This window comes from Myotis davidii, unplaced genomic scaffold, assembly GCF_000327345.1.
Source record: "Myotis davidii unplaced genomic scaffold, ASM32734v1 scaffold217, whole genome shotgun sequence".
In the NCBI taxonomy this organism is placed as follows: domain Eukaryota; kingdom Metazoa; phylum Chordata; class Mammalia; order Chiroptera; family Vespertilionidae; genus Myotis; species Myotis davidii.
The window spans coordinates 4,317,829-4,341,778 of record NW_006290034.1 but is presented as its reverse complement, the minus strand read 5'-3'; the positions used below and the strand labels follow the sequence as shown (position 1 = coordinate 4,341,778).

Genomic DNA, 23,950 nt, shown 5'->3' with positions numbered 1-23,950 from the left:
GATTAGTTGCCTCCTGAATGCACCCCGACGAGGGCCAGGGAACCTGCAGCCAAGGCATGTGCCCTTGACTGGAATCGGAACCAGGATTCTCCAGTCCTGGGGCTGACGCTCTATCCACTGAGCCAAACCGGCCAGGGCACCTTCTGCTGCTTTTAAAGAAACATTTCTCTGAAGTTGAGTTCCACTCACTGCTTCTTCAGGGCAGAGTCAAAAGGCTGTTTCTGGGCCAGCCCCGCCCTGGTGGGTCCTCCGGACCCCGGTTCAGGCAGCCGCCCTGATGGGCGACACCGGCTCACAAGGACGTCGGAGGCGCCTCAGAGTTCTGGGTCGGCTGTTGTCCCAGGGCTGCCTTTTGCCCCCCCGCCCCGAACAGAAACACTTTTCTAACTGACGCCTGGATCTCACCCTCTGGCCGGTCCTTCTGCGACCCGGTGACGAGCTGGAGTCAATTCAGCAACTGAGGCAGGAGGCAGAGGCTGTGGACTAAGGCAGAGCGGAGGGCGGGCGGGAGGAGTGGGATCTGAGGTTCCAAGGATGAGTTGGGAGGACTTAGACCTGGGTGTGTAGGAGAAGTCTCCCAGCGGGTAGCCGGCGAGGCAGAGGGAGTCTGTGGGGATGGGAGGAGCAGGTGGGCAGGGGAGATGCCCTATGGGGTCTTCAGAGGCGGAGGGCAGGGGTGGGAAGGCAGGTGGGCAGGGGAGATGCCCTATGGGGTCTTCAGAGGCGGAGGGCAGGGGCGGGAAGGCCGACACAGCGAGCCCTCGGTGCTGTGGAGATAAATGCCTGAGACAAGGGCACGACTGTTTGGTTTAGAAAAAACTTTGCTTAGTGACCTCATCTCCGAGAGCTTGGACACTGTCCACTGTAAACCAAGTGGGAAAATATTACTCCGGAAGCGGCCACTCTGAAGCTGCTCAGGCCGAGCCGTGCCAGGAAGTCCGCAGTGTCCTCACGGCGCCGGGGCCGGTGGGGCTGGGGCCCGGAGGGGGCCAGAGGCTGGCGTTCCGGCCCATCAGCCGTCTGCGGACAGACAGACACGCAGACCCATGGAGATCCGGGAAGTCCCCATGGCCCTGTGTATGCAGCCAATGTCACCGCTGCTAAGAAGCCGCTGGAGCTCCCGGCTCTGTCCCCAGCTGAGGGGACAGCGGCCTTGCTCTCCCCGGGCTGCGGGTGGACTCGGCAGTACCTGGTGTGGGTTTCTGCCCACCACCTGGGTCTTTCCTGGTAGATGCGGGGTTTGAGAATAGGAAGTATCAAATCTCAATTTTGTTACTTTACTGATGATGATGATCATGATGATGATGATGATGGCGATGATGGTGGGATTAAAGGTTGTGGGCATGATGATGATGATGATGATGATGATGATGGCGGTGATGGCGGCATTAAAGGTTGTGGGCTCGATTCCCAGTCAAGGTACATACAAGAATCAACCAATGAATGCATAAGTGCAACCACACATCGATGGTAGGAGAATGGTTGAATCATTGTGTTACATACATTAAATGTTATACAACATTAAAATCAACAAAGTAGATCTGTGTGTATTGACACAACTGTCTTTTTTGTTGTTGTTAAGTTTATTGATTTGAGAGAGAGAGGGGGAGAGAGAAACATTGATTTGTTCTACTTATTTATGCATTCATTGGTTGATTCTTGTGTGTGCCCTGACCTGGGATCGATCCCATAACCTTGGTGCATGGGATGATGCTCTAACCTACTGAGCTACCTGGCCAGAGCTGAGATATATTGTTAAGTGACAAAAGCATGTTGTGGAAAAATCTGTGTAATAGGAACACATTTACCTAAAATAATAATTGTAAAGAAAAAGAAAAAAATTCTGCAAAGGTCACACCTGATTCTGAGCTCTGGCTCCCTGTGGGCAGCAGGTGGGAGAGGCGTGTGTAGGGGGGATTGACTCTTATGTGTTACTGTGTTATTTCATTTTGACAAAATCAACAGTCGTCCATTTGAAATATTTGAAGCAGCGAATAAAGGTGCTAGGTGGTAGGGCAGCGTTATGTCCAGAGTCCCATGGGGACCCAAGAACCCTGATTGCAGGTGGGAGACGGTCAGAGAAGGCCCTGGAGGAGGGCCCGGCCTGGTGAGTTCAGGGTGGACCTGGTCAGCACGTGGAGGGGCCCAGAGAGGCTGAGAGCATCCTGCTAGGAGCATCCCCAGCTCTCCGGTGGCAGTGGTGGCAGGGCAGCTGGCCACCTCCCGATCTCCACCCCCAACCCCCACCCCCAGTTGTCCTGGTCCTTCCCTCCCCAGGGCATCAGCCACTTGTCCCCTCTCAGTCTGTACTGCTGCGGGCTCAGCTCAGACTTCCTGATTCTCACCTGGACGATGCGAACACCCCTAGCGCGTCTCCTGGTGCCTTGTCTGCACCCCACGTCCTGCTGCCTGAGTGCCGGCCCTTCACTTTGCTGAGTGATCTTCTCAGAATGCAGCTTGGACCCTGCCGTCTTCCTTCTTAGCCGTTCTCCACGATCCTTCCCAGGTTCTGGGGTCTCACCCTCTTTCTGGAGTCCAGAGCAGCCCTGCCCACCTCCCCTCCCGCCTCCCACACCGACTCCTATTCATGTTCCCTGGCATCGTAGTCACTTCTGTACAGATGCCACCATTTTAACAAACAAGGTGTAGACGGAGGTAAAGAAAGCGCATTGTGATGTGGGTTTAATAGTTGGTTGTTGGACTATTATTACCTTGAACATGTTCTGACTAGTTACCCCCTTTTCTGGAGTTAATTGCCACAGTTTCATCTTATTCTGAGGCAGCCTTTTAGAAGTGAATACATTTCAGGGAAAATAGAGTCGTCTTTCCTGCCTTTGGTGCTGTTTTGTTCCGTCAATATTCTGGAGTCGGCGTTTCCAGCGGCAGGGACCTGAGGGTCTGGTATTTGTTTGTACAGGGGTCACTCTGCCTTCACAGCAGACACGCTGTTCTGCAAACACGACTAGGACTGAACAGTCTCTGTTTGCTTTGGCTACACTTGGAGCTAACGGGACGGGGACGGGGACGGGGTGGGGCAGGGGGGAGGGGGGTGCTCCCTGTATAATCAGATGGGCCCGGAACCGAGAGAGGGTCCTGGGAGGTGCTCTCTAAGGCATGCTGCATAGTCTCTCGCCATGCTCCTCTCATCCGAATCTGTGTCTTTATTTTTATATCACCAAACAGTGGGAAATGCTCCGTGCAGCTTGCTGACTTTCAGAAACGCTTGTACTTTATACACACATTCCCCGCAGGAGGAAAGTGGTGGAGTGCTGTTGTCTGGCTCCCTCTGGTGGACAGTTGTATGGAAACATCAAACTCCAGTTTTGCAGGGGGACAGGGGGACGGGTTGTGAATAGTTCTGGTTATTGGTAGCAAAAGGAGCAGAAAATGCATCTTGTGGATGTATGGTCATTCTCATAGAAAATCTCCCCAGTAATAGCATAGTAAAATGCATAGCAATACTAGTTTCCTTTTGATTGCATGGTGATACTGCTGAAACCAGTGTCAAACAGGAAAATTACTGGCTACTCATGCTACAGCCATGGCTGGGTATGTCTTCTTAAGGGACCTTGAAACAGGTAGATGAGCAGGGGTACGTACAAGCAACTCCTTTTCCTGAAACACACAGAATTAGAATAAGGTGATTTTCTTCAAGTTGGAGATTTTCAAGAATGGCTACCATTGAAATATTTTGCATGTGTTATCTTTGTAATCCTTACAGTAATCTAATGACTACAATAATCTATTATTGTATGCCATATCCTGATGAGAAAAAACTGCAGCCCGGAGAAATTAAGTAATTTGTCCACGGTTATGTGACTAATAAGTAGTAAAGCCAGGATTTGAACCGTGGGGTCTGTCCCCAGAGCCCACGTGCTCCATCACATTGCTACCCAGCAGGCTGACCGGTGGAACTTTCTGTGATGATGGGAAAGTTTGCTGTCTGTGTGGCTATTGAGCATTTGAAGTGGGGTCACTTCAAGAAAGGGACAAAATTATACCGAAGGTGTTATACTGTCACTCCCAGCTCTTCCATTCTGCACCTCTTTGGCCTCTGCAGATTCACGCGTCTGCTGCCATTGTTGACGTTAATTGCTAAACTACTATTTGGGGAAAGGAACTTATCTTTCCTGAAATACACTTACAATGAACACATCCTCTGTTCTCAGGTGATAGAAACGCTATCGCGACTCTCCCGAACACCCATCGCATTGGCCACAGGAATCAGGTAAGCGTGTTTCTCCGCGGCCCGTGTTCAGTGTAACGATTGCTTATTCAGTAGTCACTGTTGGCAAAGCATGCTGCACGCGAGGACTGCTTCTCACTCATGCAGGCTGCCTGGTATGTAAGTGCCAACACACGTTTGACACTTACTGAGCAACTAAAAACACATTCGCAGAGCTGAGTGCGACCCGTTGGCCAAGCGTGGTTCTCATTCTGCTGGTGACTATCACTGATAATGGTTCTTTTTCTTTTTTTTAAACTCCCTTCAACATTTCTATATATGTGATTCATCAAGGCAAACACATGTAAAAAAAAGTAAAAGTTGCCTCTGTAGTCTGATTTCTGTGACTTTGTTAGACATGGATTTAGAGCATTATGTGCGTGTTTTCAAATGTGTCACAGAAGCATGGGGCAAAAAGGGTGCTCATGGGTAGGAATAGGGGGTCAGTGACAGTGATTTCCTTTGAACAGGGAGCAGAGAAAACATCCTATTCTCCCTGAGGTCCGATGGACTCATTTGCCCAATAATTGAAAAACACACACAACTTAAACACCTTTACTAATAAGTCTAAGTAGAAAAATATATCAGAGTCAATAATCATATACACAGGGCGCAGTATTCTTGCCTTCTAATAATTTTCATTATTAGGTTGTCACCCAGTTATTTGTCAAGAGTGATTGTCACCTAGTTGTTTGTCAAGAATGATTGCCACCCAGCTATTTGTTAAGGGTGATTGCTACTCAGTCATTTGTCAGTCACATCAGCATCCGCAAGTGAGAAGAGCTGGTGTTGAAGGCAGGCCTGCTCTCTGCCGGGAGGGGAGCCTGCAGAGTTGTGGCTGATGGGGGATCCATTAAACACAGCAGCCTGTCCCCAGCTGCTCAGAGGACTGGGTGACCAGCACACCTGCTGCTCTGGAGTTGGGGTAGCAGGTGCTTGGTCTCCCTGGGGACCCCCGGACCCAGCCACACTGGGAGAAATGCCAGACCAGACGCTGTCTCAGACGTGGTGACTGACCGGCCCGCGCTGGCGGCAGGCGGGCCGACACGGTTCGTGAGAGGCCATGCCCCGCTGGCTGCCGCTTGCTCACCTTGCTTTTCTCTCCCTCCTTCTCTCCCTCCCCCAAGGCCCTTCCCAACAGAAGAGAGCGTCAGCGATGAGGACATCTACAAAGCCCTCCCCGACCTGATAGAGTACGTGAGCGCTTCCTTTGTGGGTCGTAGCTGGGGGTGTTGGCAGAGTGCCGTGAAGGGGACAGTGGCCAGGGGCTGAGGTGTGTAAGAATCAACCCCAGACCCGGGAGGGAAAGCGTCGGAGACAGTGGACTTCCCTGGGCTCCTGGTTGCCTTTGTGTGGCCCACGCGTGCAGGGCTCTCTGAGGAGTAGAGAGGCAGACCGCCGCCAAGTCAAATTTGAGCCCTTCCCAGGCATGTAGAGGTGGAGGCAGAGGAGTGAGGCGGTGAAGGGACATGAGGCAGACACTGCACCCCTCTCCTGGAGAGGCAGGGCAGACGGTGCCCGCTTGGCAGGCGCAAGGAAGGTGCCCTCCAGCAGGAACGTGGTCTGAAACCCACTGCACGAGGTCTTGGCAGTGACAAGCCTGTCAGATGCTAGGTCCCCTTCAGCTCCCCATCTTCTCCGTACTCTCCCCTTCGATCGTGTGATCAGCGCATCCCGAGTGTGAGGCAGACTGTTTTCAGTCTGGCCCCGCATGGACCTGTGTTGTCTGGGGCAAGTCTGGATCGCGATGCTGGACCCACTGATAGGGCCTGCCTGACGGCACCACCGATGCCAGCCTGGGGAGCCGGCGGGCTCCTGCAGAGGGGTCAGGGGGCGCTGTGCATAGTCAAGGCAGCGAATGTCCGTGTCGCTGTCATCGCTGTCGGGTGCTGTTGTCTTTGTCCCTGTAGGAGGGACGGGGCTGTCACCTGAGCCTCCGACGCCATGAATTCCATTTATGTCCCCTCTGGATTTCCATGGGAATCCAGGAAGCTGCTTCTCGCTCCTGCGTTTCCTACCACACAGTGACCTTTCTCCCGTGCCCTTCGTTCCAGCGAGACCCACATGGAGGATGAGGAGGGCCTGTATGACTGTGTCTACGGGGAGGACGAAGGCGGAGAGGTCTATGAGGACTTGATGAAAGCGGAGGAGGCGCAGCAACCCGTAGGCACTCGCCTTGTTTTTTTCTTTTGAGTTACTCTGGGTGTTTTATTGGGCAAGTGACAGTGTTAAAGACTCAATGTGATTGTTTATGACACTTCTGCTGGGATGGCTTTTTTGTTTGTTTGTTTTCTTTCTTACCTTTGCCCGTTACGTGTATATTTGATGCGACATCAAATCTAAAAGAATATATACCTGCTTTGTAACAGAAGATTTTCTTTCATAACAATACAATTCCATGATTCCATGAAATTAAGCCCCATTGCTCCTCTGCTATTGTTTTGCTGGTGACATGTCACTTACCACTCAGATTTGGTTTCCTTACTAGTAAAATGAAAGGATTAGACCAGAGACTCCCAGGGTTGTTTTGACTGTAAAGTGCCACGTTTCTAGGGCTCCAGATGCAGTAACAGGTCATGGTTACTAGTTACAACCATGCCGATCTCTCGGTTATGTGTTTTATTAGAAATGGAAAGCTTCAGAAAACCAGCAATGATTTTGATCTCTTACTAGTTCCCGCCAGAGAGATTAACACATGAATTTGATTAACTAATTTTAATGGGATCATTCTAATTGCAGAAATGTCAAGAGAATGACATACGAAGTTGCTGCCTCGCAGAAATTAAGCAGACGGAAGAAAAATACACAGAAACACTGGAGTCCATAGAGAAAGTAAGTGATCAGGTGTCACTCTTGAGGCCCCTCCTGCCCGGCATGGTGAACGTGTTGAGCTCAGTGTTTCCTCTGTGTGTGTGTGTGTGTGTGTGTGTGTGAGTGTGTGTGTGTGTATTCTAATTTTCAGTAGAACTTCGGGTTTACAGATCTCAAAGAAGCTTTAATCCTCCCACAACTATTTATTGATTGATTTCAGTATCTGCATGCAGGGATCAATCCGAATATAGCAGTGAACACAGGAGAACTCTGATTCTCGGTCATGGAAGTTATAGAATTTTATAATACTTCATCTGTCTGTTCCATTGTGTGCTCACCACCCAAAGTATTTTATGCTTTAAATGTATTAACTTGTATTTATGTCTTTCTATCTCTGTTCAAGTCTGTGATTTGTAAGGCAGAGAAAATAGTTTCTGCTGTTTCTTGGACATTCGTAATACTGATAAACAACCGACTTTCAGTAAATATTTACTGTTTGTTGGTGACGATCTGTTATCTAGATTAGGATGAGTTGTGCTTAATTCTTATTCTCTCTCCTCTCTGGGTAGTTCTTCATGGCACCACTAAAGCGATTTCTGACAGCAGCAGAATTTGATTCTGTCTTCATCAACATTCCTGTAAGTGAAACTATGCTCGCTAAACGTGGGGTACTTCTGTAAAATCCTCGTTGGGGTTCCAGATCCCTGTTGTAGCATTCTCTGGTATTCTTTAACAATTTTGACTCTGTTTTCTGCCTCTTGAGTTCTTATAGCTATATTCTCAAGAAATAACTGATAAGCCATATTGTTAAGAAAAAGCCACTCAGAATACATGCAGAAGACACATGGATAAGATTCATGTTGAGGGAGTCTTAGTTCAACAGTCCCTGGGCTCCTGTCTCTGTTTGGGGGAGCCACCCTTCTGGCCCACTCACTGCTCCGTGGTTCCTCCAGCCCCTCGACCCCGTCTTACCAACACCGTCCTGCCTCCTCCGTCTCCTCACTCCTACCATTCCTCCACTGTCTTGGTGTCTCTTTTCTGCTTCCAGTTATATCAACCTTAACTCCAATTTCTGAAATACATGACTTCCTTATGCTTCAACAGCCTATTCTATTTATTTATTTAGACTATAGTTTTTATTGATTTCAGAGAGGAAAAGAGAGGGAGAGAGATAGAAACATCAATGATGAGAGAATCATTGATCAGCTGCCTCCCGCATGCCCCCTACTGGGGATGGAGCCCGAAACCCGGGCATGTGCCCTGACCAGGAATCAGACCGTGACCTTCTGGTTCATAGGTCAGTGCTCAACCACTGAGCCATGCCACTGGGCTCAGTAGTCTATTTTAATAGGTTATGTAAGCATTTCAAGTTTCAGAGCACCCCCCAATGGTTTTATAATCCTAAAAGAATATTTACTTGGAAGCATGAAGCCAGGCAAACGCTATGCCAAGTGAGGTCATGCTGGGCAAGACTCATGTCCGAGGCCTCTGGAGCTGGCTGTGGTCTTACTGCACAGCTTTCATGTGTAATATGTCAGCCTTCGTGTACAGGCGTGCTTGCATCACCTGACTGGCCCCGTCTGTTTTGCTTCTTTACGTACATTGTGGACGTGCCCCAGTCGGCTAGCTGTGGCACGTTGGTCTTGTCCTTGATTTGGGCCCAATGAAGACATTCTCACTGATTGTAACATCGCAGGAAGGAAGGTCACGGCGTCAGGTGAACGGTTAGGAAATAACCAAGTGCATGTTCTAGGAGGATGAGGCTCTTGAACCACCTAAATACGGTCACTGTAATCGAGGGCCCCATTGGACAAGCCTTTTCATGAGCCTCAGCCAAAGGACAAGCCCGCCCGGCTGACGTGGCTCAGTGATTGAGCGTTGACCTATGAACCAGGAGGTCACGGTTCCATTCCTGGTCCGGGCACATGCCCGGGTTGGGAGCTCAATTTCCCAGTGTGGGGTGTGCAGGAGGCAGTGATCCATGATTCTCTCATCATTGATGTTTCTCTCTCCCCCTCTTCCTTCTTTTCTGAAATCAATAAAAAATATATAAAGAAACAAATAACACCCCTTTCTCCCCCCAAAGCCAAAAGGACGGGCCCAACATATTCCTAGTTCCTTTGGGCAGTGAGGTCAGGGAGTCTCAGGGCCCAGGGGAGGGGATAGTGGGGGGCTGGCCCCTTGGTTCCATGGCGGTGACTGGCAGGACCGTCTGACTGGAAATTACTTGCCTGTCAGGAAACATGTGACATCCTGCCTATGAGGAGCTCGGTAAGCCTCCTTGTCCAATGTATTCGCTCCTCTTTCTGCCCCAGTTGTCTGGTGATTTAGCCCGACTGTTGTTAGCTCAGCCCTGGGACACCACTAATTGACCAAAGTGTAAATCTACATTTCCATGCCCCCCGGACACGAGTCCCCACTTATCTTGTCAATAAAACATTAAGCACTTGGTAGTTGAATTGAAACATTTACAGCAGTTACAAAATGAAAATGAGCTGTGCATATTTCTATACAAGGAATAAATTACCCTTTAATAACCAGCGAAATCATTTCTCTCGCACAGGACATGGGCATTTCCAGTCAGATCTGAAATTGCTGTTTCATGTGGCCTGTCACTCTCCCGTCCTCTGCCCTCCCCTTCCCTTTCCTCCTCCTCTCCACTTCCTCCCCCTCCTCCCCCTCCTCCCCTCCTCTCCCTCCTCTTTTCACACATGTGGATGCAAGCAGGTTTCTGTAGTGAGTGCCTTCAGTGTGTCCTTGGATGGCAGTTCTAGCAGCAATAGGGATTCTGGGGTCCGGTGGTTTGTTGTTGTTCTGATGTCTAACTAACTTGGACCTTGCTTTCTTTTCTAAGGAACTTGTAAAAGTTCATCGGAACCTAATGCAAGAAATTCACGATTCCATCGTAAATAAGAATGACCAGAACTTGTATCAAATTTTCATTAACTACAAGGAAAGGTAACTTCTGAATTTAAAATGTTGGGGCTGTTCGCTGGCCATCGTAGTGAGGGTCTGTGTGAACACAGCTCATAGGTAGGAATCAGCACTGTTCATGGGGACACGTGGGGCGGCGGGTAGAACTCGGGACCTGGGACCTCTGGTGGCAGTGAGCTCCGCGTGTGTGACAGCAGTAAGTGGAAAGGAAAAGTGGCTCAGACGGCTGCCCTGCCCGTCAGTGTGGACTTGCCCACCCTGTCCCCGGGTCCTCTGGTTTCAGGGAGTCTCGCCAACTCGCCCGCCTCCTTCTCCCCACCTGTACGTGTCGGCTGTGGGTGAGCAGCTACCCGGTGCCTTTTCCAACTCTGATATTTTATCCTTCTCCATGATGGGGTATTTGATTCACGACGCACGTCAGTTTCCCTTTGTAAGTTAGAGAAGAAAATCTTCCCACCAGCTCACATGAATTGGGAATTTAGCTTAAAATTTTACACCAAGCACCATAGCTCCTAATGCTGACTCAGAAGTGGCTCATGAATTGCTTTGCATCAACGATTAGACAAACACGAATGTATCAGTAGAGTTAAAAGAAACAGTAAATTCCCAGCCCCTTCCGGGGCCCCTCTGTGGAGCAGGCTGAGTCCGTGCCAGGCGACGCATCTCCTTCCCGCACAGTCCAGGCCCCTCGTCCCCTCTTCAGAGACTGCATTTTCCTGATTAAAAGGAGGACGGATGGGAGGCGTATGAGTGAATGGAGTCATAAGTAACGATTACAGTACAGTTGTAGCGTCACACAACCTGGCTTCTGTGTGTGAGTAAACAGTGAAACGTTGACCTCTAATGGGCACTTTGCAGCTGACATGCGACGTTCTATTAGTCTCCGGTGGACAACATAGTGAGCAGACATTTATATAACAGGAGCCTAACCAGAAATTTTAAATTTTGTTTTGTGTGTATATTTGCACTCAACACCTACAGTTGTCAAGCCAGTTTTTAAAACCCACCTGCTGTAAAAATGTCCGTGCACTGAGCCCCGGTCAAACGTAGAAATGAAAGGGGTCATTTTTGATACCCTCCCTGTGCGTGATCCTCCTCGCTGGCCGCCTGTGTGTGTGTGAGAAAGGAGTGCGGGGCTGAGCTGCGAGGCTGGGAGGGAGCTCTTGCCGGGGTTCCTAGGCAGCGGGGGTGCCGACAGGCGAAGTTTGCTCTGTGTCTCCCTCGCTGTGGGTTTGGAGGCGGAAGTCCTGCCTCTCCCCCGCCATGTTCGTGCTCTGCTTCCTAGAGGCTTCCTCCTCGTCTTGCTCCCCCCCAGGCTGGTGATTTACGGGCAGTACTGCAGCGCCGTGGAGTCGGCCATCTCCAGCTTAGACTACATCTCGAAGACGAAAGAAGACGTCAAGCTGAAGTTAGAGGTGCCTGTTGTTTTGTCTCTTGGTTTAGGAACCACCCTAAGAGCCAGATACTCCCTTTCCCGACCAGTGCGACCGTTAACGTCCCCATGTGTTCTCAGTATAATTTCATGGCCATTCTATAAAGCGCGTTAGTAGCTACCTCTACACAGTATAACATGGTGGACGTGACAGCCGTGGGACAGCCTGAGGCTGTGGCTGCCTCAGGAGCTGGTCTCATCAGAGCCTCAGGAGTGAGGTGGATGCGGGTAATTTCCGGACGTTGGGGCTGAGAAAGCCTGGGCTTTGGACTGAAAGGAACCAGTTTCCCCCCAAGAGTTTTACACCGACGTCCATCACATCACAGCGTGATTGTGGTGTGTGATGCTTCTGCTCCTGACGCTGTGTTAGATGTCATGATACGGGGAGTGTCAGGGGCAAGCTGTTTTAAGGAGCTGAACATGCAGAGTACGGTCAGTGGGTGGGACTTCACTGGGAGAGGAGACCCCTCCATGACCACAGAATTAACAGTTTAACCTCCCATTTGAGACCCGTGACCCAGAGCGCTCTCTAATGTGTAGAAGCAGTCAGTGCCATGGTTATCCTTTCAGTGACCTGCGGCAATTGGCCAGGCCGCGCTGGCATTTCTTGCTTAAGATCCTCAGTCAGACACTCATTAGGCACTGTGGTCATTAGAGCTGATGGAGTTTGCTTTATCGCTTCTGGTGATACATCGTTTTATGTTCCATTAGAGCTAAGTGTGGGCACAGGGAAACCAAGACATGAGCTAAGGAGTATTTCCTTGACTATAACTCCTTTCCTGAGCTCCTTCCCAAATTCCTTGGTTTGGGATGTGCAATTGTCTGAGGATTTTGGACTTACTGAGTTGCCCACTAATAATAATATTTTTACAGGCTCTGTTTTTTTAAATTGATTTTCAGCGAGAGAGGCAGAGAGGGAGAGAAACATCTATCAGCTGCCTCCTGCACAAACCCTAGTGGTCATCGAGGTCACATCCAGGGCATGGGCCCTGATCTGGAATCAGACCAGTGACCTTTTGGTGCACAGGACGATGCTCAACCAACTGAGCCGTTCTTTTTGAACGACACTATAGATCTGTGAGAAACAGTAAAGTACTAGTTTAAAATACGCTTTAAAAAAAGAATAGTGTGATGTTAAAAAAAAAAAAAAAGAAAACCGAGGCTTTTGAGACATTGAATCCTGCAGTAGGTTTACACTTGGGCATAGTTTTGGAGTCAGTCATTTCATTTCATCCAGTTCAACAAACACTTCAGCGAATACTAGATTCTTAGAGGTATGGGGGACATCTTGGGGAAGGGATTATGTACAACAAGAATGAAAAGACCCACAAGGCACAGAGAGAGGGCATCATTTTGACTGGGGTTGTTACTAAAGGCCTGGAGGTGTAGTTCCTGAGGAGAACGCTGGATTTTGCCGGGAACTGGGCCAAGCACATGGCAGCTGGAGAGAACCAGGGTGTGGTGGTGGGGAGGCCCCTGTGGGTTGGACGGGCCGGGGGTTGGATGAGATTGGGGACAAGGCAGAGCTGTCAGCCTGTGGGGAGGAAGACCCTAGAAGGCCCGGAGGAAAGAATCTTCATACATAAAGACCTTTTCTTACCGATTCATAGTTAGAGCTGCAATGCTCCAAGGTTGGTTGGTTTTTGGTTTTTAATTGTAGGTGCTTTCTGTTTCTTAGAAACAAGGCTTGTTCAGGAAAAGGAGACGTTTATCACGCAGTCACAGTTCTGTGTATGGCCTTTGCGTCTTTTCGTGTTTCATGACTCCCTTTGGTAAAGCTAACGGTTTTTAACGCACGTTTTAAAAACCACGTTTCCCTAGGAATGTTCCAAACGCGCCAACAACGGGAAGTTCACCCTCCGAGACCTGCTTGTGGTCCCAATGCAGCGCGTGTTAAAGTACCACCTTCTCCTGCAGGTACGTCCCTTAAACCCCTGTCCGTTCATTCCTTCAACCAAATACTCACGCGGCATCCACCGTGTGCCCGAGGCTCTGTCTGGGGCCCGGTCCCCTTGCAATTCTCAATTACCAGTGGGTGCAACGGGAAAGAACAGCTGGAAACTGGCCTTCCTTGAAGCCAGGGGGAGTTTCATTTTTCACAAGGTCACACTTCCTGCCCCTCAAACAGAGCTGGCTCCAGACAGATTTAAAAATTAAACAATCAGGTCAAAACAAATATGAAGACCCCTTCAGCCAAGTGCTTTGTTGTCAGTATTAATCACTTACTAGATTCTCGATAATGCTATAGACCCGGATTCAGCAGGTAATTCCGGGAGAACTTTGGCCCGATAACCGTAACCTGCAGAGAGTTGTGTCACATTCTGGCTGCTTTCTGCTCTAGTAGATTATAATAAGGCTACGTGTATTTCGAAGGGATTCTCGTTATAACCCCAAAGCTTACGGTGTCCACGGTCAGTCCTCTAATGAGGGTGGAGAGTCCTATAAATTTAATTTGATGGCTGTACCAGGAGACTCATTAGTTCTGCTCCAAAGGAATGTCCTACTGCATTAGCCTATCTCCTCTGCTGACGCTGGTGAAAAGTTGTTTTAAACAGGTCTCCTACCTGCATGTGAAATATGATTTGGAGTCTTCTGTGCTTTGGACCTCTTTATATTACATTTCTTGCACTGAAGCCGCAGAATTATTAGTCATCCCTATTTTTGTTCTGAGAAATCAGAGAAATTCAAACCCTGATTATTTCTTTAAAACGCATTAAAACATGTATGAGACCTAAACTCAGAGCAACTCTACTCAAATTGGGTTTTAAGAAGAAATAATAAGGAAGACTAAGGCGATCAGTTTCTGAGACATCGTGGAACTAAAAACCTGTCCAAAATAAGAGAACAATTTATTTAATAACTTTGGTTAATAAATACCAATGGAAGAGTTTAGAAGGTGCAGTTTTCAAGACACATCTGTTTGTATCACAAGGTTTTAGACACACTTACTAAAAGTATCAGATGTGACTATACTTTTATGAAATTTAGCAAACTTTTCCCTAATTTCTCTTGGATTGTTTTGTACTTTAAATTTTGAAAGTATGTTCAGTCCCATGATGGTGGGCCCTTGGGTTGCCTCCAGATCTTGGCTGTTGTAAATTACACTGTAACTGAACACAGGGGAGCACATATCCTTTCAAATGAGTGATTTGGGTTTCTTCGGGTATATTTCCAGAGCGGAATTGCTGAGTCTTACAAGGCAGTTCCATTTTAATTTTTTGAGAAATTCTCTACTGTTTCTGGCTGCACCAAACCTACAATAAAGCGTTAATTTTTAAATGTTTTCTTCCTTACGTTTGGGTGTTAATTTGATGAAAATAGTACTGAACTGTGTCTTCCCAATAGGAACTGGTCAAGCATACCGCCGACCCCACGGAGAAGGCGAACCTGAAGCTGGCTCTGGATGCAATGAAGGTAAAGCAATGCCCCGTGACCTTGCTTGTGTTTGTTGTTCTTGCCTGAAAACAAGAGAAGACGCTCCGCTGACCCGTATGCGTGGTGTGCTGACATATTACAGTGTACTTAAGTATTTGTGTAGTTTTGTTCCTGGTGGGGAGAGTTGAATAGTTTTTAACCAAAATAAACACACTTGCATGAATTTAATTGTTAGACAAAATCACATAAAACCAACAGGCAAATTAGAATAATTTAAAAACATATATTTTTATTGATTTCAGAAAGGAAGGGAGAGGGAGAGAGAGACAGAAACATCAACGATAAGAGAAAAGCATTGATTGGCTGCCTTCTGCACGCCCCACACTATGGATCGAGCCTGCATGTGCCTCAGCTGGGAATCCCACTGAGACCTCCTGGTTCATGGGTCGATGTTCAGCCACTGAGCCACGCTGGCCGGGCGAAAATAATTTTCATTATTTGTGAATGTTATGACAACTTCCGTCACCTCCAGGAATGATTTCATATCGTGGTGGCCTTTGACCTTCTCTGCATGGCCGCAATAGAACACTGCGGCTGGGTAAGCACCAGGTGGGCGGGAGCTTTCCCAGGTGAGGCCTCTGCCAGGCTTCCTTCTGCGGGTGCGGGTGCTGAGCGCCAGTGCGCGTGGGGTTCAGGTTGGGTTTCTACGTTCAGGGAAACGTGGAAGTCAAGCATGATGCGTAGACAGAGGCAGACTCTCTGAGCACATGGGGGATCTCTAAGACCCAGCTTCCACACCGTGCTGGACGGTGAAGGAAATATTCGTCCCTCATTTAAAACAGAAGCAACTGTGTCCTCAGAGCAAAACTCAGGCGACTGTGAGATGGTGGTGATGCTTCTCCGTGTCTCTGGGCCGTTTCCCAGCGAGCCCAGCTGTCCGCCGGCTCTGCACCCACCCCGTCAGGGCCCATCACCCAGTTACTTATTGTTACAAAAAGTCATACCAAGGGTCTAATTTTAAGAGATCATTTATAGATACAGACTTTAAATTAGAACAGAGTTCAGAACTGCCTTTTGTCCGAGTCCTGTTCCTGCTGCTGCAGATGAACTGAAGGGAACAGAGATGATGAAAAAGACCCCAGAACACAGAGAATGGAGAGCGCGTACAATAAAAATAGCTGGTCGCCGGGTGGAAGATGAGCTACTGTTTCCTCCGAAATGAGAGCAGACATTTAAAAATAGGCGGCAGCCGGCGGGCCGTGTTCATGGCGCCCTGTTTCCCCGAGTTCTCTGCTCTCTCTCGCCTCCGTCCCCTCTGCTTTCAAAGGAGACGTGATGGAAGGCTCCCAGGAATAGAGACACGAGCTGCTGGCAGAGAACAGTCCTGCAGGTTCCCGGTCTAACTTAGTTACCTTTCCCTCCCTCGCCGAGCCCTCCTTTCTGCCCTTACTCCGACCCGCCTGACCTGTCCTCCTCTCAGGGTCGTTGTTAATGTCTGTGGAACGTACATTCTCCTGACCTGGTTCCCTTTCTGTTGTTCTGCGTGGGGTCACTTTTTTTTTTTTTTATCCTGCTCTTCTCAAGGGTGAGGTAAGTGACACCTCTTCGGTCTTCCCAGCTGTCCTCCAGACATTAAAAAAACAACAACATTTCTATTGATTTCAGAGAGGAAGGGAGAGGGAGAGAGAGAGAAACATCAATGATGAGAGAGAATCATTGATCGGCTGCCTCCTGCTCCCCCAACACTGGGGATCAAGCCCGCAACCCGGCATGTGCCCTGACCTGGAATTGAACCGTGACCTCCTGGTTCATAGGTCGATGCTCAACCACTGAGCCACGCCGGCCAGGCTGTCCTCCAGACATTTTTAACTTGCTCTTGGTGAGCAGCTTTGGTTGATGCGATGGCCATCGAGAAGCCACGGGTGCTTTTGTCGCTCCTGAAGGGAATGGTGTGTTTTCTTTCGGACCACTCTCCTCTCTCCTCCCATCTCATGGGCCTTCTCTTTGTCCCCTTCTCTTCGCTCCGCAGGACTTGGCACAGTATGTGAACGAAGTGAAGAGAGACAACGAGACCCTGCGTGAGATCAGGCAGTTCCAGCTCTCCATAGAAAACCTGGTAGGTCACGATCACTCCGTCCAGCTTCCCTACCCCACCACCTGTGGTTTTTGAAGAAAAGACACTTTACTTTCCATTTTCCAATTCTAGTTTATTTTCCCTGCTCCTGTTTGGCCACGTCCACACGGATGGCTCTGCCCTCACCGTCCCCTCACCTCAGTCACACAGCTTCTCCCCCAGCCATCCAGATCCTAGACCTCGGTGCCCTCACCACCGTACATACTCCTGCCGATTCCATGCATTTACTCATTTTATGTGTATGTGCCGGGTGGCTATTGTGCGCCTGACCTTGAGGTTGGGGCTGGGGCTGGGGCTGGAACTCTGAGCCCCGTGGTCTCAGGGTGGAGGAGACAGGGAAAGGAGAGTTTAAAGATGCCATTTTGAGGTAGTGCTGTGAACAGGGCGATACAACAGGGATGAGAAGGGGAGGCCTTGTTTAGACATGATGGTTAGAAAAGCCCTTCTGAGGGGGTGGCCCCTGGAACCTGAAGTCTAAGGAGAAGCCGCAGCACAGGGATCCGGGGGCAGGGGTTCCGGGCAGAAGCCACAGTGTTACTGGTGGGGGGCCCCCACTGGGGAGGGAGCCCACAGCCCCAGGCATGTGCCCCCACCGGGAATGGAACCGTGACCTCCGGTCCATGGGCCGACGCTCAGCGGAAGCAATTGTGGGGCAGCATCACCACTACTGAGAATTCATGCACTAAGCATATTCTTGGTACTTTACTGGAAGTTCCCAAGCCTTAGATGAAGTTTTTTCTTAAGTCCCAATCTCCATGCTTCGGGGGGTGGCCCCTGGAACCTGAAGTCTAAGGAGAAGCCGCAGCACAGGGATCCGGGGGCAGGGGTTCCGGGCAGAAGCCACAGTGTTACTGGTGGGGGGCCCCCACTGGGGAGGGAGCCCACAGCCCCAGGCATGTGCCCCCACCGGGAATGGAACCGTGACCTCCGGTCCATGGGCCGACGCTCAGCCGTGGAGCCGGTGGGCTAAGTCAGAACTGGCCATTCTTGAGATCTCTGGGCAAGGGCACCCTCCTTGACTCTTAAACCAAAGTGGGTCCCCGGCCCTGCACGCTGCCCTTCATGGCAGTCACGCAGGTGAAATACAGACTTATTTCCCCGCTGGCTGGGAGCTCCATGAGGGCCGGGTCTGTGTCATTTCGCCCTGTTACAGCGGCCGAGCCAGAATGGATGCTCAGGAAATACTAGTTTGAGCACCTTCCTCGTGACTTTCAGTCTTAGGATGAATTCTCTCTGTTGGGAGCTGCCTCCCTCATTAGGGTTATAAGTAAAATTAGTGAACGTCGTCCGCCTGCCGCCCAGGAGGACCAAGGACCGGCTGCTTTTGAAAGTGTAGCATGTAGACCGGAGCCTTTTAGAGTAAGGGCGCTAAAAACGTGAAGTGACAAAAGCTGTCATGTAACAGTAGTTGTTCTTAATACACATCCTCACTGAGATTTTCTCTTTTTTTTAAAATGTGATCATGAAACACTGAGGTGTGTACATTTTCTGTTTTAGAACCAACCGGTGCTGCTGTTTGGCCGGCCTCAGGGAGACGGGGAGATCCGAATCACCACCCTGGACAAGCACACAAAGCAAGAAAGGTGAGGAAGGGGGGCGGCACGTTCAGAATAATCCCTTCGTATCCGAGCCTGGGGAGGCCTCGAAACAGTTCTCTGGGCAAAGCCGGGCCTCGAAGGAAGAAATGGAGGGGCAAGCCAGCCTCCGGTCCCTAACCGTTCCTCACGTAGACTCCGCAGGTGGTGTCCCTCTGCTTGCTGTCTGTTGGTTTGTCTAAGTTCTTAAGTAGGAAGTGGCAGCTAGAGCATGTCAGCTGGGGTCAAAGAAAGTGCACATGATACCGAGAGGAGAGGTAGAGGCACCAGGGCACAGGTAACTACCACCACACACAACTGTTTCATTTCCGGGGTCTGCATTTTAAAATAACGGAAATGATACCAAATGTCCGAAGGAAGATGTTTGAGCGAGGATCCCTGTGTGAGTGAGCCTTTCTGGAGGGGAACCGGTAGGTGGGGTCCTTGGAGATGAGTGAACGGGGCCTGGTGTCCCAAATTATATGTGCAGTGGCCCTTTTCTGGAACCTTTGCAGAGGAGGAAGCCAGCCAGCAGGGGGCAGCATCAGCTCTTGCTTCCACCTGATACCCAGGCTCCACAGGTAGCTTCCAGGAGACACACCTCCTTTTAGCATCTCCAGGAAAACAGGCTTTGAAAGCGATGCAGGTGTGAAGGCTGCACGAACGTACCATTATCGTAGTTTCAGAAACGTGTGCGTCTAAATCACAGAGAGCTTTTGAAAAGGTACAAGGATTGGTATCGATGATGGGATGATAGTTTTTCTCCCCAGTTATGTTGTTTTTAATAAGAAAGGAGAAACAGCAGCATGTGAATTTAACCACAGTTTCCTCTAGTTTGCGCTTTGCCCCTGTGCCTCTCAGGCGGTGGCTCAGGTGGCTCCTGCCTGTAACCACCAGGCACAGCCGCAGGGGAAGGGCACGGGGCCCACCGTCGGGCCAGGTGGGCACCCGCTCAGCACCTCACTAGCAGCGTGACCTTCAGCAGACGGGCTCCCCAAGCCTCAGTTTCCTCCCCAATAAATGACAATTCTAACATCTCGCTCCCCGGATGGCCATGGGGGTTTAGATTGTGTCAGTCATCCTTGTGAACGCCATTCGGGCTGACTCCTAATAACATCAGCAGAAGCTAATTGCCGTTGTTCTCATTCACCTTATTCTGTAAATGGTTAGCTTTTAAACTAAAACAAAAGTAATGGTTCAAGGGCAACACTTTTTATGGTTAATCTCAATTGTTTCTTTTTAAAAAATGTATCTTTTACTGATTTCAGAGAGAGAAAGGGAAAGGGAGAGAGATAAAACTATCAATAATTCATGAGAATCATGGATTAGCTGCCTCCTGCACGCCCCCTACGGGGGGTCGAGCCTGCAACCCCCAGGTATGTGCCCTGACTGGGAATTGAACCCTGACCTCCTGGTTCATGGGTCAGTGCTCAACCACTGAACCACATTGGCCTGGCTCAGTTGTTTGTTATAGCTATGTTGAGTGTGCCTGTTGTTCTTATTAAAACTTTCCCTTTTTTTTTGCCCTAGCCAGTTTGGCTCAGTGGATAGAGCCTCGGCCTGCGGACCAAAGGGTCCTGGGTTCGATTCTGATCAAGGGCATGTACCTTGGTTGCAGGTTCCTCCCTGGCCCGGGCCCCAGTCAGGGCTCATGCAGGAGGCAACCAATCGATGTGTTTCACATTGATGTTTCTCTCCGTCTTTCCCTCTCCCTAAAAATCAATGGGGAAATATCCTCGGGTGAGGATTAACAAAAAGCAAAACAAAACAAAAAAACCAAATAAACAAATTTTTTCCCCCTGTTTTTAAATAAGGAAACTGAGGAACAGCGAGGCCACTCATTCAGTTAAGGGTAGTGAAGGGTGCGATGCTCACAGTTCATTCTTTTCAGGGTGCAGCACTGCCATTGTCTTCAGCTCAACGGAGAACTGTTTGTTTGGTTTAATTCAGTTTATAAGGGAAGAACTAACACGTGCTTCCAACCATTTTAAATCAGCCTCTCTCTCTTTTCCTCTCTCTCTCTCTCTCTCTCTCTCTCTCAGGCACATCTTCTTATTCGACTTGGCAGTGATTGTATGTAAAAGAAAAGGCGACAACTATGAAATGAAGGAAATAATAGATCTCCAGCAGTACAAAATAGCCAACAATCCTACAACGGATAAAGAAAACAAAAAGGTGAATTCTTGGAGATTCATAACTGCGGTTCACTCATGACTTTGCACATTCAAGGATATGTGCTCTTCCATTCCCGGGAGGGGGAAAAGGTAGCGCATCGGTTCAGGAGTTTCTGCCTCTGGAATTGATTAGGGGAAGGCCGGGGGCAGTGTCACAGCTGATAGGCTCATCCCAAATGCTAGCGACCAAGACAGACGCCTTCGGCATAGAAATGGTTGTAGATGTGAAGTTGACTGCGGGGATCTTGACTGGTCACAGTTTAACGTTATGAGAGGTCTGTGGAGGATGATGGTGGTGGTGTAGCGAATTTGGGAAGGTGATGTTACTCATGCATGATTCGTATTAACCTGAGGAATATTAATTTTAACAGTGGTCTTATGGCTTCTACCTCATCCATACCCAAGGACACAATGGGTTAGAATTTTATTGCAAAACAAAAGATTTAAAGAAAAAATGGCTGGAACAGTTTGAAATGGCTTTGTGAGTATTTCTACTTTTAAAAGCGCTTCTTCCCTACTGCTTCCCTCTCTTATGAATAATGTGGCCCAGTGTGTAGAGGCTGCAGGGACAGAGGCAGGGGCCTGTGCTGCTGGCTCTCTGCTTAGGGACCTGGGTCTCCGAGGACAGAGGTTTGGGTGAATTTCTTCAAGAAAAAGAAAGAGGGCGCTCTGGCCTTCGGTTTGAATTTTCCTCCTGGGCGTATTTTAATTCTTCAGCTTTCAGCACCCACGAAAAGAATTATTCTGATGATAAACTGTTAATGTTATTACCATGTTTTTAATACATATGCATTTTTTAATTGAACAGAAATCACTCCCTCCCCCCAAACACATGCACACACACATATACATCCATGCACGTATTTTGTCTGTAATAGAAAGATTGATTCCCCTCCCACCTGTTTGTTTTTAACTCATTTACTGTTTGAATCCTGGAGAAATTGCTGGGCGGATTGAATGAAGGCTTTCAGAGCTTGGCTTCTTTCAGGCTTCTTTCCTTTGATTAAAGTCACAGCTCAACAAAGAGGTGGGAGTAATTCAGACCTGTTCCCAAAGGCAGGGCGTGGAGAGATGTAATTACACAAGAACATGCCATTCGGGGGTGCGGGGGGGGGGGGGCTCCTTTCCGTCTTGATGCTTATGGATGATGACCTGGCTGTGGAGGCACACAGGTCACCCTGAAATGGAAACCGTTAGTGAAGGTGGAACTAAGAGAAACAACACCACCCACACGTCCGCCAGCGGCTTCATTGGTATTCTAGCATTACTTACCGTTTGCAGACAAGTTCTATCAGGTTCTTTTTCTGTCTGCTTTTCCTTTGCTTTGTTTTAAGAAATGCCCCTGTTTTTATACAATGGAGGTCGGCTTAGATTGTCTTATTGTAGTTCTGCAGTGAGAAAACACAACTGATAGGATTGTGCAGGGAAAATATTTTAAAGCTTATAGACTGTTCTGGATTCAGCGATAAGCACCACCATGAGCTGGTTGCAGAGTCTCAGCCAAGTTACCTCACGCCGCAGAGCCTCAGTCTCCTCCTCTGTAAAATGGGAACAAGAGTGATCTGAACCTCAGAGTCCGGTGAGGCGAGGGCTGGCCAGGCAGCCCCACAGGCGCGTGGTGCCCCACAGTAGCAGACCTGCTGTTACCGCTGTTACTAACGTTGTTTTGTATTTAGGATCCCAGGGCTCTACCGTGGGGACTTCTAACTCTAGAGGGCACCCCCAGGACACTCCTCTAGTCCTTGCGATTTACTGTCCTTTGTTGCACTAATGAAACACAAGAGGGTAATAGCTCTGGGCATTCACTCAGTGGCTGTACTGCTGATCCCTTCGGTTTGGGGCTCCAGTGGTGACCTCGGGGTCGTCTGCCCAGGCCGAATCCCAGACCTCGTGTGCTTCCTTTGTGAGGTCTCTGGTGGCAGAGGGCGCCGGCAGCAGCAGGTGGGATGGGGATGGCGGGAGGCTGGGCTGGGGCTGAGGTGCTAGGGCAGCGCCGAGCTTGCGCCTTCACTTCTGTGGGGCAGACGCGAGGCGGTGTCTGCTCCGGGGTCTTGGGCGAACGTGGCGTCGTTAGGCGAGCAGAGGATCGGCCGTGGAGGGCAGTTACGTTTCTTGCCCAGAGCAGGCATACGGACTTGGCCTGTATGCCAGGGGGGGCAAAAGTGCGTTTACAGTTGTTCCTGTGGACAATAACACAGTAATAAATAAATAGTAATACAAGAACAAGTCCTGGGTTTTGGGTGCTCACTACTGGAAGTCTCCTTTGGCCCCACCCTGTATTTTGTTCAGTTGCCATAAGTCAGGCAGCTAAACACTGCATATTAGACTCGACAAGGTGGGTGGTTATGGCTTGGCTGGTGTGGCTCAGTGGTTGAGCATCAACCTATGAACCAGGAGGTCATAGTTCGATTCCCAGTCAGGGCACATGCCGGGTTGAGGGGCTGGATCCCCAGTAGGGGGTGTGCAAGAGGCAGCCTATCAATGTTTCTCTCTTATCAATGTTTCTACCTCTCTCTCCCTCTCCCTTCCTCTCTCTGAAATCCCGCCCCTCTTCTTTGAAGCTCGCTCGGCGGGAAAGCCACGTGTCCCCCTTTGCAGGACCGTGAGACCTCGCTTGTCTTGCGCTCGGAAAAATAGAATAATCTAGTAAGTCCTGAAGCTTAAGACGTCGCCCACGGCTCACATTTTGCTATTTTAATCCCATTATCTGTAGATCTGGTGTTCTCACTCTGTGCGAATGAAAGAAAACCAAGGCGCCCTGTGGTGCTCAGGAGGCCCCATGAACAGCAGGGGGCCTTGGGGGGCTCCCCCGCCGGCTTCTTCAGTCCCTTTAGCATTAACACGAGCCCCCGAGTCCTCCGAGGACATGCTTTGAGGAGTGGAGCGCGGGGAAGGAGAGGGCGGCGTCAGGGGGAGGGCGGTGGGAAACCGAGGGAGGTGATACTTTAAGGCCGATGCCATGCTCCCCAGTTCTATGTAGAGAAAATGGCCGTTTTGCTGTTTATAGGATGAGTGGATCGCTTTTATTTTATTTTTTTTTTTAAATTGCAACTCACCTATAAGGCATCATGCTCTTAATTTAGGACATTGAAAAAGATGCCAGGAGAGCACGGATGCCAGTGCACAGGCAGGACCCAGGAACGAAGGTTGTCTCCCGGACGGAGGCGGCCTCCGCCTCAGCCCCTGAGCCTCAGCCCCTGAACCTCAGCCGTCTCCCCAAGGACACCCTCCCTGATGAGGAGCCGTGGGCGCGGGCCCCCTGCGGCCATAACCACCCCCAGCGGTGAGATG

At 49.6% G+C, this 23,950-nt stretch overlaps 1 protein-coding gene across 1 annotated transcript in view; it reads left to right on the top strand.

The window, feature by feature from the left end:
- VAV3 (vav guanine nucleotide exchange factor 3) overlaps positions 1-23,950 on the top strand; it is a 170,223-nt gene that overhangs the window by 51,990 nt on the left and 94,283 nt on the right. The window contains exons 3-15 of the mRNA XM_015563403.1: positions 4,170-4,228; positions 5,353-5,418; positions 6,280-6,388; positions 6,965-7,057; positions 7,606-7,674; positions 9,891-9,994; positions 11,286-11,385; positions 13,224-13,319; positions 14,748-14,816; positions 16,807-16,893; positions 18,409-18,494; positions 20,528-20,660; positions 21,031-21,140. Of these exons, the coding sequence (XP_015418889.1) occupies positions 4,170-4,228; positions 5,353-5,418; positions 6,280-6,388; positions 6,965-7,057; positions 7,606-7,674; positions 9,891-9,994; positions 11,286-11,385; positions 13,224-13,319; positions 14,748-14,816; positions 16,807-16,893; positions 18,409-18,494; positions 20,528-20,660; positions 21,031-21,140 (1,181 nt within the window). The remainder of the gene's footprint in view (positions 1-4,169; positions 4,229-5,352; positions 5,419-6,279; positions 6,389-6,964; positions 7,058-7,605; positions 7,675-9,890; positions 9,995-11,285; positions 11,386-13,223; positions 13,320-14,747; positions 14,817-16,806; positions 16,894-18,408; positions 18,495-20,527; positions 20,661-21,030; positions 21,141-23,950) is intronic.